Source organism: Pyrgilauda ruficollis, unplaced genomic scaffold (assembly GCF_017590135.1).
Source record: "Pyrgilauda ruficollis isolate IOZ18807 unplaced genomic scaffold, ASM1759013v1 scaffold6, whole genome shotgun sequence".
NCBI lineage: Eukaryota > Metazoa > Chordata > Aves > Passeriformes > Passeridae > Pyrgilauda > Pyrgilauda ruficollis.
The window spans coordinates 3091647-3105815 of NW_024527710.1; the positions used below are offsets into that span (position 1 = coordinate 3091647).

Consider the following 14169-nt stretch of genomic DNA (forward strand, 5'->3'; position numbering starts at 1 on the left):
TCAATTAAATAAATCAGGCTCTCTTCTGCTTGTTTTAATGTAGGATTTTGCATTACCGTATCTAGCTTGATTTGGTACTTTACACAGATTCAAGGTAATCTCTTCAAAAACCTGAACGTGTATGGGTAACTTTATGACTTTTCAGCTTTCCTGAAATGGTGAACATCACATGAAGCACTCTGACTCCTCTTTTTCTCTCCAAAATCCAAGAAACATCACTAAGCATGGTCTATGGGCAGAAATAATCAAATGGCAGCAGTGAAGGTCTCTGCGCTAGGAAATTCAGTATTACAGAGTGCAGTGCTTACACTGAGAGCATTTACCAGACTGTGAACTGAACTTTGGTGCGAGAATAGACACAAAAAGTCTTTCCATCAGCCTCTTTGGCCAGCGTAAAGACTGCTTTGAATAATGTTGAGAAAATGTGACTCTGTGTATGTCCTTGTTCTCTTCCTGAGATTATTTCATTACAGCTAAGGAAAACTTGGTAAGAAATCCATTCTGTGACATGCAGGTATGTATCACACATTCCTCCTTTGAGGCACAGCGGCTGCAACAGCATGAAGCAAGCTTTGCTTCAAGCTTTAAACTAAGCTGTTCTTCTATTCTTTACTAAATCAATTATATATGTCGGGGGGGGGGGGGGGGGGGGAAATCACCATTTAAGTCTGGTTTCCTTTCTGCCCTCCCTGCTATTAGAAGAAACACATCCTACTCCAATTGCTGGCCATGGACCAGACAGTGCTGGATGCTTTACATGGTTATGGCAGTGGACTTCTGAGACTTCATTATCCTTATCATCTAAGGTGCTAATGGCTTTGCCAAGTTCATGCCCCTTTGACAGAGCTGTTCAGAAATAGAGGCTTCTGTCCCATTTACCCTAAACCCCAGATCCATGATGTCTCTCCACATCTGCAGCTCAGAAGTCAGTCACTACAATTTAGTGTATCTGAGATAAGGCTGAAACCACCACTGACCCAAATGTCAACTGCTCTCATCTGTTTAACTTACACAGAAGGAAAAACAGTAAGCACAGAAACAAGGCCACAAGGAAACAATCTGTCTGCCAACATAAGCAAAATGAGAAGGGGCAGAACAACACCAAAAACCAGCAGTGTTAAGAAAGAGTGACATCTTCTGAAGGGCAGATAGTTGTGACAGAAATTTGCTTTAAGATAAAAAATTATATCTAGATTTGACCACTTCTAAGCAGTTAGGCTGTTACAAAGCATGCTCATAAGAAAACTACATAAATGAACTGAATTTTTGGTATTTGAGTTGTGATTTTTATACACAGTTAAGGCTGACAGTATTGAAAGATCCTTTTGGGATGAGTCTATAGCCTCTCTGCTATTCCAAAGTATTGGGTATATATGTATACTTTCTGCATTTATTTACATGTGTGTTATATCTAATGGAGATGAAATCATCTCCAATGATCAAGTGAAGAATATCCCAGCATACTACAGAATGTTCTTCCTCATGGATGGAGAAATGTTATTTTGTTCTTGTAGGGTAAGGAAAAGAATGAGGGAGCTTACTACACAGCAGTGTAAGAAGAGATGCAAAAATCCTGAAAGCTTACTTTTTTGAGCTGCTGAGGCAGACAGTAAAAGCAGTTACAGTGAACCCTGATAGAGAGGTCTTTCAGCCTGTAACCTATTCATTCTTATTACAAGATTATACATTTCCTACACAGTAGGTGCTGAAGACCAAGCCTAAAAATAACTACAAAAGAAATCACACCACTAAACTGACAGGAAGTGTAAAAACTTTCCAAATGAGAGCCATCAAACCTGATGAAACACAGTCACATTCCTGGTATGATGTACACTTGCAATGCCTTCTAGGTGTACTCTGTATGGCAGAACTGTTATGAGGTAATCTTTGTGCCCCAAGGTAAAAAAAAAAGAATAGATACAAATTAAAGGTTTAAGTTCTGCTCAGAGTATCATACCTATGAGTACCATACTCAAGTCTTCTATAGAAATTTATCTTCTGGTGAGGTCTTGACCCTTCTCTCCATATGCTTCAAGTAAATTTTTTCCATTATGGTACAAAACCAATGTAACATCTATCCAATAATTCTTATAAATTTTGTGTCAGACACACTCTAATCGTAATGGGCATTTTCCCCCTTACTGCATACTTAAAAAAATGTATAGCTGAAACTCTGCTTTCAAGGTTATCCTAATTCTAAACTGTTGCTTTTGCAACTTACACTGAACGTAACTTTCCATTACAATGTAAGTTTGGAAAAGTCAAGCATTGCCTAAATAAAGTTTACTGCTCAGTGAAGCTTCCATGGCAAAGCTGCATGAGCTTCTGTGTGTCGGGGGTAATCTACACATATTTACTCTGATTACCATGAAGAAACTACACAGCAGTAAACTACTTAAGTGTAGAGTTCCTTTCTGGTGTCCAATTACAGAAGCAAACCAAAGGAAAAAACTTTGGTTTTTTAAATGGAGCGAATTGTAGCATCGAATGTGTAGCAGCCCTGGCAAGGCTTGCCTCAGCCTTACCTAGAGCTGGCATTTGCTGTAGACTAAGCACTGTCAGTTACAACTTTCTTCTCAAGTCTCTCAAAATACAGTCTCCTATGATCTGAGAACTATGCAATAAAACCTATTATGGAATCATTAAGAATTACTAGTGGACTAGTTTTAAAGTGCAATTTATAATCAGTTAGTGAAAGAAGCTATTCCAAACATACTCAGCCTAAATAACACAACTCTCTGAAATGAAATGACTACTGAAAGCAAAATATTTTTAGTTATTAAAATATATTTAAAAAGTCCAAATTAGTAACAACTAGAGTCTGTTTAAAAATAACTTTTATACAAGTTCAAAGACCTTTTCTTAGAAATCGCAAGACAAACAGGCTATGAATCAGACATATTTGTGTACTGTAGTCATCATTCTTAAAGATTCGTGCTCCAAGCACAGGGGCAACTGGAAAAACGTCAGCAGCACTGCTTTTACCGTCCGAGGCTCACATGCTTTTTTCCCTCTCTTTCCCTGATCCCTGTAGACAAACTTTGACTGAAAGTTTCCAAACCAAGAAAGACCAAACCAATCCAAATTCTTTTCTACTGCTTTTAAATATTTTTCAAATGATCCATATTTTAACTTGTCTTCATACCTTGAACAACTGCGGTTAGTCAGCTTCTTCACAAGACTGCAAAATTCTTACCCATAGGAAGGAAATGAAAAAGCAGAAATGCAAGTACTACAATTCACACTAATTTTCATTTTTCATTTTAAAAAGCTCAAACAACTGAAGGTGTTCTTTTGTTCTCTGTGCAACTATTTCAGGTAGCAGGAGATGCTAAGATGATAATGTTATTCTGTGGGGAACAAAGGAGTGAGATCAGTAATGATACTATAATGCTATATTCATTAAATCAGTTCAGTATGATCAACATAAGGTAGTTGCTCTTAAATTTTTTGGCCTACTTGGAATGAAAAACGTAATCTCAACATTATGCAAATAAACCCGTGGCTCTTAACTCAATTTTATATCACAAAAAGAGAACATAACAATTTCATTGAAATAATTAAAAACCACCTGGTGAGTCTTAGCCATTGCAGCCACACAGAATTTTATTTTTTTAATAAACTGTTAGTAAAAATTCCTCAGAATTCCAGTAAAGCAATCATACATTATCAAAAGATAAGTGTGATAAGTAAGCAGCTGGCATTTACTGTAAGTGACAAAATGATGACACTCATTTCCATACCATACATATTTCTTTACTTTAAAATGTGCTTCACACATTTTCTGCTCCAGCTGATACAATCTGTAGTTACTGTACATACTTACAAAATGCTGAAAATTAAACCTGTGGTTAACCAGCTTGGTTTTAAGACACACAAAGTAGCTTAAAGTTGACTGACCATTCAAGTTGTCAGTCCATTCTAAATATTCTTGTTAAACTTTCCAGATCTTCATTTTTGAAATGCAGTTCTTTCAGCAATGTGGTCAGGAACTGTGTGTACATTGGGCTTGTCTGAGTAGTCTTGAAAAGCGGAGATGTTTGTGACAATCTGGAAAAAACCCAAACGTATTTCATACAGTAAAGCAACTTTTGAGTGGCAGATGTTAGAAAGCAAAGCTTGTGAGTTCAAATAACTGTATTGAAGAAAAGCAGTTTATAATGTCACATTTGATTACACTATATAATGGACTGTATGTATGATATACAATATGTGCTGTACCAAAATATTATTTATTAGTATGCAGTAAATAAAAAAAATCTAATTAGAAAAAATAAGAGTAGTTTGTATGCCTCTAATCAGTTGTACATAGATGTTTTATAATGTAGACAGATGTCAGAATAAACAAATGTACAATTAGACATATAAAAGGAAGGATCCCAGTCATTATTTATTTCTTTACCAAAAAGCTCTTGAACAGTCACACAGTGAAAGTTATATACTTCTTCATATAACTAAAATATAAAAGAGATATAAAATTCCTCAGTTGGGAAGGAGCTACCACTATGCAGATCACCTACATATATAACATCTGTATGCAGTTGAGCTGAAATACTGAGCTGTTTGTTCCCATTTGCCCTTTAATTTATCTGAATATATTTTTATCCTGAAGTCCTTCCTTTTTCTCCTAATTCTATTAGGAATTATTCTTTGCAGAATATTGCAAAGGCAGTAATAACTGAATCTATTTCTAAGCCCAAAAAAAAAAAAAAGTATTTAAAAATCTTTAATGAACAAAATCAAGTATTAAAGCTCATGCTGAATATTAAGAAACTTCAACACCAAAGATTACTGACAAGATCACTTAACAAGAACTCCTATCCCAGCAGCAGTTACTTTGTCTCAAATACTGTAGATAAACAGTGCCATTGACACCATACACAAAATAGTTATTTTAGAACACATCTGTGCAATGATGTACTTTTAATAAGAAATTCAAGAGTCTCCAGCTTCCTAAAAACTTCCCAGCTCAGGAAGTCTTCAAGTGAGTAACAACTGAGATCAATCTCCCCTGCAGTCACTGGCATAAGACCACCTCCACTTGAAAAAAGCTGCATATAAGAGAAGATTCTTTTAAACTAAGCAAAAAGAGTGATAAAACACAAAGAAAGGACCTTACAAGTCCTTTCTAGTAAATAAGAATAAGTAAATAAGAATCGCTTAATAAAAAATTTAATTTACAAAAAAAATTGATTGAAAAAATGTAACTTTAATGAGTTAAAATGTTAACTCATAACATTTATAACTTTTAATGAGTTAAAACTACTTCCCATTTCTTTGTGGATTCCATTTCAGTATGTACATTTAGCTAAATAGTTCAGCTCTCAAACTCTGACACTTGGTGAGAAGGACTTTCAGAGATGCTTAAATTAAGGGCAAGGTGTGGAAAGAAATGACTTATGCATAAAGTCTGATATATATATATATATATATATATGAGAAGTATTCAGAGTCGAGTTTGTGGTTTTGGCCTGAGGCCACAGGGTTTTGTACCGCACTTCATTCCAGCCGGGACCGAGTTGTTTCTTTCCCGTGGGAGGCCCCGGGGGTGCTCCCTGGACTGGTGAATCAGAGCGGCCCTGGCCGGGCCAGGCCGGCAGGAGGCTGCGTTTGCACGGGGACGCTTTATCAGCGGGGAACACAGACGTGCTGATAGAGGATCAGAGGAACCACTGCAGGGTGTTAGGCTGGAGATGGCGGGAGGAAGACCAGGACTTGCATTTCTACTTGTCTTCAATTCACCCTTCTCAGAATTATGCAGGTTGTATATGAAAAAGACTGGTGGCAGAAACAGTCATGACTTCCTGAGTGCTGGTGCAAGATAGCTGTAGCACTGCAAACCATTCTCCTGGCCATGATGTAGATTTACATGCATTTTAACTTGAATTTTCTTAGTCCTGCCATGGGCTTAAGAGGATATTAACACAGACATTATTTTTCAAAAACAGCAGAAAGCCTGTGCAGTTTTAAGGATTACTCTACAACCAAAATATTTACTACCATGAAGCTCACATGCTTTATTTTTTTGGAACTGCCCTTGGTGACAGTACATAGTTTCATGAATTACAAGCATGTCGTAAATGTCAGACCCTGTTTAAGACACACTGCTTAAAGAGTAGCTATTATAGCTTACACCAAGAAAGAAAGAAAAAAGTATTGCTATTTTCAGAGAAGTTGCCAGGCATTAAATACTGAGAAATGGAAGTTAAAAAAAGTTTTGGACATGGATAATTTTTTTTTCTTACCTAAACTTTGTTTTAAAACAAATTAAGCTACTGATTATCTGATAAGCAAGAGACTAAATCAACAAGTCACTTCAGAGAGGCACATGCAAGTTTGTAGCAATTAGTTAAAAGTTGCATCTTGATGGGGCAACATGTTAAGTATTTATGAATCTATGTACAAACACTTTTCTCTTGGAAAACTGTGCCCTTTTGACCTTTAAATGATGCTTCAACTTGTCATTTGAAAAGCAGTTATCATCGAGTACTCTTCTAGTTTCAGGTGGCTGCTGCAGCAGAAGCTTTTGTCTGGGAAAAGAGCAAGAAGCTGCTGGTTTGCGTGGAGTGGTGAGTTACATGCTCTAAGTAACACTGGTCCAATGTATATTTGAGGTACTGCAAAAGATAGTATTGAGGGACTGCTTAACTGAATTAAACCTTAATTGTATGCAAACAAGCCAGAACAGCATTTGGGATCAGTATCTTCAAGTCACAGAAAATTACAATGATCTTATCTCTCAAGAAACTATGATGACTAATTCAATTTAATGACACACAGGATTTCAGTTCAAAGATTGTAGAATTCCCTTGAAAGTCTGCAGCATTTTCTACAGATGGAGAATAGAAACAGGAAATAGGATACTTGGGGCCACAATAATAAGAACTGGCTAGTGGACCAGTGGAAAGAAAATACAAATTTTGCTTTTCTGTTACCTCTTTCACATGTTGCAGCATTAATCTAGAACAAACTTTTATTAATAAAAGTCAAATAAAAATAAGAAAAGCTAAAGGGTTAATTGATTTTAAAATAACCACCTACAGAAGTATGCAATGTAAATGTTACAGTCCAAAATTACACACCCATTCTTCAAAGGCTTGCCTTCAGCAAGAGCTACTAAAAGGAAATGTTCATGCTCATATCATGGAAAAGTAGTATATCAGACTTGATGAGAGTGTAGTTTCCTGCACACCCACTTACACCATATGGTAAACAGGCATTTGTAACGTTTAAAAAGTGTTAAAAATGTCAAACTGTATCTGATTGATAAAATTTGTATTTGCTGGCTATTCCACATATGTTATATGTTTAAGAAAAAAACCCCACTAAGGTGAAATTCATGTGAAGAATAATCAATTTTTATCAAGCTATTAAAGACATCTGGATAGCACAAAATGTTTACATAGTTTCAGTGCTTCAGCTCAAGGCCCAAGCTTTCTATGAATCAGTTGCCTTACAAAAACATTTGGCAAGTATATTTAGGAGTTGAACCTCAATTACTTTTAGGAATAAGTTTCATTAATTGATATGGTAGGGTGCACAACTTGTTCCTGGATCTATGCATACCTTAACGAAGACGGCTGAATACGTTCAGAAAAGAGAAAACTTTTAAGTAATTAAAAGCATTAATTGGCATTTCCTATCCAGGGGCATGAATAGTCTTTCTAAAAACCTAAACCAATTGTCCAGTACCATCCTTTCCCCAGCTACTGGATCTCAGGGAAAGCTTTCTGGACTTTCTGTTTAAGATGAATTCTGTGATTCCCTTTGAAAACGTTAAAATTTTTCAAAGCCACCACAGTGTTACCAGTCAGTTACAGCTCTTTGAAACAGACACCTGGAAACAGGGGTAAAAACACAACCACATAAGAGTCAGGTTCCTTTCCATTCCTCAAAACTGGTCACTTGAAATTATACATAAATTGTTGAGAATTTGAGTGCACATAAATTGCTCCAATATCATGGAAAGCACTTGTATACTCATGAAGAAAAGCCATATGCTAATTCTCAGAAGACTAATAATAAGCTCCTCCTAGAAAAAATATTGCCAGTCTTCCTCATTTTTTCCCCAAAGCCAATGGTTGTGGCAGAAGCCATGGATCCAAACACATTTTTTTAGAGTTCCTTACGTTGTTTGACATGCTTGGAATTTGAATAAGAACAGAAGTATAAAGAGAATGATGGAACAGGCAAGCACTACTCTCTTTCCAGAGTGAGCTTTGGAAAATAAGTTGTATTTCTGCCAGTTACAGGTATTTAAGTACTGTGAATAAGACTCTAAACATAACCACTGCAACATAAGGGTTGGGTTTTTTTAATTCTCTGTTTCTTTCTAACTTTTGTTTAGTCACTTAAGACTTAATTTTTAAAGATCATCATAATGAGGATCATTGATAACTAGTTTTCTATCAGAATGATGCAGTTGAAATAATGAATGATCACAAAGTTTCCTTAACACTTGTTTCAGAACACAGAAAGGAAGCAAGAACTGGCAGCACTACAGGCAGCATTTTCCCCCTTTCCCCAGCAAAACCACAGACACAGACTACTGCATTTGTGCTACAAGGGTGCCAACAAATCTCTGACCAGTAGACTCTTGCTCCAGCAATAACCATGCAGATAACCATACCATTCTAATGGGTTCTACTGCGTCAACACAGAAGGGCCGGGGTGTTTTGGTTTTGTGGGGTTTTTTTAACACTCTAAATATATTTGCACTACTCTTAAGTTACAGATTTGATGGGCTTAGCAATGCAATGAAAATGTTACTAATCAGAAATGCCTTTCTTTTAATATAGTAGTGTTATAGAACACTGATTCCCTTTTAGTTATGTTCCTTTTAAGGAAGTCTCCAACACAAGTGATTAAACAAAAACAATTGTTTTAAGACAACTGGCTAGACTGACTCAATCCAACAAGTGTTACACATCAGCAATAAAACTCAGTGAATTGATGTGCACTGCAGCCCACAGACCATCTGCCTGTACATGCAGCTGTAGTGCTGCCATGTATCAATCACTTATAATAGTGCTTCAGCTGATGGGGTAAACTCCAATGCTTGCTGCATTTATCCATTTCATGAATCCCTACCCAAAGGCACTCAGACATCTGGGCAGAGCAAGTTGAAACCATCACTGTAATTTTGCATGTTCTTCACAATACATGGCTGCTTGCTTAATTTGAGGTAGAATTTCTCACTTTCTCACTAGATACAGTACACCTGTCTAGGGACTGCAATTTTGTTAGTAAAGTACCTTAAATCCCAAAGCCTGGGGCATCCATCAGACCAAAGTCAGTATTGGACAGAAAGCAGAAGCACTATATGAGTCTAGCTGTAAGATAAAGATGGAACACCAGGGATCTTAAAAAAAATTATTAACTTTGGTGTAATTAAGTGGTAACACTTAATTACTATGTTTAAACATATGCTGAGAAATTAGAAAATACGACAGCCCCAACTTATGTAATTTAGCTGTTATGTTTGCAGTTTCAGTGAAAAAAAACCCCAAACCCCTACTCGTTTCTTATAACTTTAGTCAGAGCATGATTTAAAAAACTCAACATTAAAAAATCCCAAACCCTTAAAAGCAAAAGGCTGTCTCCAGAGTGAACAATTTCCATTAGAACACATTAATATTTGACAGACAATCTTGAACTGGAAGCATCTAACTTACAAACAAGATGCAAAAGTATTTAGATATATCTTCAGAACTGAGTATTTTAAATTAAACTATACTAGTACTGGAAAAAAGTAATTACAATCAGTGTCACTTGCAACTCTGCAATTAAAATAGTCTCTAGTTTGGGGCCTTTTGTTACCAATCAGTCAAAGAGGAAACTGGCATTCCAGGCCAGCTTTCTGTAATCTCCCCCAATATATTTCTGTATTATACTTTCTTAATGAAAGATAAAGCACTCTAAAGCCCATAGCATTGAACAGCAATAACTGGCAAAAATAAACAGGCAATAAAAGATTGAGATAAAAAAGCCACTTCTGGTCTAGTTTTAAATATAGCCTGAAGATCCTATTCTCATCATAAAGACAAGGATTTTGTAACTGAAGTGCAACTTATGTTTTATTTATTATTTAACTTCCTTTTATTATTGTGTACTGACTTGTCCACAGAATCCAGCACAGGCACGTTAATCCTCTGACGGCAACAGAAACTAAATTATTCATGCTTTAAAATTTTTGTCCACTACATTTAAATCAATGCTACCAACAGTGATTCAAAATCAACAACTGAAACTCCTATATAATCCAAGTGTACAGCAAAAATTAAGGTTCATTCCAAAGTTAAGTTTGTTAATTGTTTCCACTACCTTTATTTTTTCCTATGTAGCTTCTACAAGTTTCTTCCATAAATATGTTCTTTGATACATGTTTATGTATATGCAAATATAGTTATGCAAATATATTTTTTCTTCAAGTAAAGTTCACTTTCCACACACACTTTTCATGTAGTTGTCCAGATGCAAGTCAACTTCCACTCCCTTTTAATGGGGCCAACATTTCACGTGTGGTGTAGCCAGATATGACTGGGTGGCTATGACCAACAGTAAAAGGAAAGGCATTCTACAGCACCAGGGTTATCTAAGCGTTTGATGGAAGTGCTTGCTATCAACTGAAAAAAAAGACAATGGATCTGCTTTTCTCTCTTTCCTTCTTACCCTCACCCTCCCCCGCAGTGAGTTATTTGTATCCAAACAGGGAACTGGCAGCTGAGAGAACAGGCAGGGGCGCAGCTGGAGGTGCAGCAGCCCAAACCCCTTCCTAGGACATTGGGCAGGCCCTGGGGCGCAGGCTGTGCAGCACAGCTCCCTCACGGCACACCACGCTCTCCTCACAAGGGCTTTGGAAGCCCAGCGGACATTTACAAAATACTTTGCAGGCTCACTCTAACATTCCACATCAGCAGTCATTTCTTGTCTTTCCCTTCATATGAGAGTTCAACTTTTGTTTTTCCATGAAGCTGCATAAGGAAATTCTTGGAAGGCATTTAAATGTTTTAACTAAACTATGCAGGAGGGAAGAGTTGAGGCCATAGACTTAGAGCTACCTTATCAAGTTCAGAAGTTCAGAAACTGTTAATTTAAAATGGATTTAAGAAAATGCAAATGTTCTGGATCTTTGGTTTTTTGGTTTTTTTTTTTTTAACCTAACAAACAAACAATTCACATGAATATCAGGATGCATTGTTTATGCCACTTTCTTCCTCTCCCTTGAAAGTTGAGAATTGTTCCATCAGCTGCTAGCTGTTATTTAAAACAAACAGCTGTATAACTACAAAGATCCTGCAATGAAAAAATTTAATAGTAATTAATGTTGCACTGATACCAAAAGATGCAGAAAATGAAAAAACTCAATACTTGTCTAATACTGTCTAATGAGAAAGTTGACAGCCAATACTCTGGAAATATTTTGCTAATAACAATGTGAGTGACAAAAATTCCAGGACCCATGATTCCTTTAAAGCCACAATAATAATATGGAATGGTTTTATTTGCTTCTTGTTAAAGTGATATTTACGAACACTATTTTCAAAGACTTAGTAGTTTTTAAATGACTACCAAGACTGCCATCAACACAAATATCATACAGGTCAGGCAAAAAACAATTACTTTGGCACTTATATGTAAAACAGCACTTCCAGATTTCATTAACGGGATTAGAAAGACCTCAAGCCAGGCAAGAAGGAAGCACCAAAACCTGCTCAATAACATCTACAGTTTCTTATCCAGAGTTCTCTTCTACAAAGTGTAGTGGATCAGACTTTGTTTCACTATTTTGTACAACAGGTATGACTGCAGGATGATTTCCTCAAAAACAAATGGAGCATAGCACACATCTACATTACTGTATTCCAAAGATGACTACAATGTTAGGTCACAGACACAAAGCATTAGAACCTCTACAGTACTGTGTGCCATTTAAAGCCCTAGCATTCATACAGGGATTTGTTCCACAAACTTTTAATTTAGCTTACTTATCAGCATAATACCAAGGCAAAAAAAAGTTCCCAATATGAACCCAGAAGAAATCACTATCAGCTGTTTCTCCCTAACAAATCTAAGTTTCTTATGTACACATTTCAAGGACAGGCTTTGTTTAAAGAGCTCCATTTATTTGAAGGCTGTTTCCTGCTAACCAGCTGACAGATCAAAGGTACTTCTCAGTTTGATCACTTATTCCCATTTCCCCCTCTTCTTCAACTTAGTCAAAGTTTTAAATCTAGTACATTTAAAATTTATTTTAAAATGGATCCTCTCATCCTTTTCAGTCTTCTTTTCCTTTTTATGTTCCACAAGCTGTTCCTGTGACACCTCAAATACTGGAATCTATGCCACTGAAGTATCTGGATTACCTAGCTACATGAAATTAAGCCCAGGTATAAGTCTCGGATTAAAGAATGCTAAAATGTAAGCTTTTGAGAACCTGAACCTCTTAAGTACTTGGTAAAATACACACCTTTGTGTGAATTATTGTGCACATACAGTGGAACATATCTAAAAGATGCCTTTATATTCAAATCTGATACATTTTATGAATTAAACATTGTTTTGTATCTATCTCTCTCTATATATATATATATCTCCATCTCCATTTCTGCACTTCATTATTCCACATATGGATATTCCTATAAATTCATTACCTTAGTGATATGTAAGTAGAAAAAAAAAATTCAAAAAAGACAGAATAAAATATACTGACTTGCAGAAAGTTAAAACAGCTACAATGCAATATGCTTAGGCAAATAATGCCAATACCTGACTTTATAAAATGTACTCACCTGTGCTCAGTTACTAGGGAAACAATGATCATAAAATTGATCATAGTTTAGCTTCACAACTTTTTAACACTGTAACTTGATTACAGTCCAGTATATAGATCAAGCACCTGTAATAATGCAGCTGAGTAAAGAGACATGCTAGGAATAGCCTTGCTTACACTTTGTCCAGGTTTTTTTTTTTATTCAGAAGTTAAACATAACATCCTCAACAGTTTTCTGCCTGCCTTTCCCAGTTTTGAGAAGAAATGCCAGCGTGGTTTTGGACCTCTCAAAATGAGGTTCTTAGAAATCCCTGAAAGCTAAAGGTCCTTAAGCATCTTTTCCCAGAAATAACAGCACACAGCAGGTTTAAAAAACAAGCAAACCAAAACTGAAAACCCCAAACCCTTTTCCTGCTTGTTTTATTTCCTAATCTACTACTGGCCCGATGATCTCCAGTAAATCACTTTTCTACCCTTAATATAAATCTTACAGCTCTACAGCAGAAGAACACTATTAACACTGGTATGTGAAAGTACACTGAACTAAACACGTCTAAAACCAGCGGAATACGGGATGAGGTTTGGAATGAATATTAAGAGCCAGATAAATCTCAACTATTCTTTAACTTTTTAAAAATCCTAGTACCTAATTTCAGAAATACTGAGTTTTATGATGAATTAATTCGATCTGTTCAGTGTCTTATTAAGATGTTCAGATGGACAGAGGGTGGAAGAGAAAGCAAAATATGCATTTCTGTGGAACACAGGGTATAAGTTTGGTATACATCAAAATCAAACATGCTCTAAAATGAAACAAGCCTCTAAACAACCAAGCATCTGCACTTTTTGCACTGATGCTGGTTTTGCACATGTAGTATGCAATTACACATATACACTTCGCAGTTTCTGCAATAAGCCTCCACGTGCTGGTTGGTTATGTTTGCTACCAGCAAATTAAAGCACACTTTTCCTGGTGGGGAGGAATGGGAAACGACCATGTACTGCTGCAGACATGATTGTTCTAGATACTTTTTATTGTGCCAGGCAAAATTTTATGAAGATATGATTATGTTTACTTACACAACATTCTGGTTAATTGACTGGCTGCAGTCTTCTTATCCCCACTATTTATTTTAATGATACACGTGTAAAAACAGACACCTGCCCTGATGCTAAATGCACTGGCTTGGATTGTCTGTAAATTCTGAGAGCTTTATCATAAGCCCACTGTCTAGAGAAACACTTTATACATCATCTTTGGGAGACATGCATTTTTTTTCTTTCTTCCTTCCCAAAAGAAGCTGTACTTCTCTGTTTTCATAAATATGAAAGGAAAACATTTCAGAAAATATTGTAGATTTTTTCCTTCACTGTTAACATCTCACTTCAGAACTGAG

At 36.2% G+C, this 14169-nt stretch overlaps 1 protein-coding gene across 4 annotated transcripts in view; it reads right to left on the minus strand.

Moving 5' to 3' along the window:
* Nucleotides 1–14169, minus strand: part of RPAP2 (RNA polymerase II associated protein 2) — a 56525-nt gene that overhangs the window by 18664 nt on the left and 23692 nt on the right. Inside the window, exons 12-13 of one of the 4 annotated variants that reach the window (XR_005956431.1) lie at nt 3901–4050; nt 3146–3350 (exon numbers count right to left, since the gene is read on the minus strand). The exons of 1 other annotated variant lie outside the window; for it this stretch is intronic. Coding sequence is in view for 2 of the 3 variants with exons in the window: in XM_041483118.1 (XP_041339052.1) it covers nt 3912–4050 (139 nt within the window). In the remaining variant the exon portion in view is untranslated. Of the gene's footprint in view, nt 1–2823; nt 3351–3379; nt 4051–14169 lie in introns of those variants that run through there. 2 more of the 4 variants (XM_041483118.1, XM_041483117.1) reach the window with 2 other exon arrangements.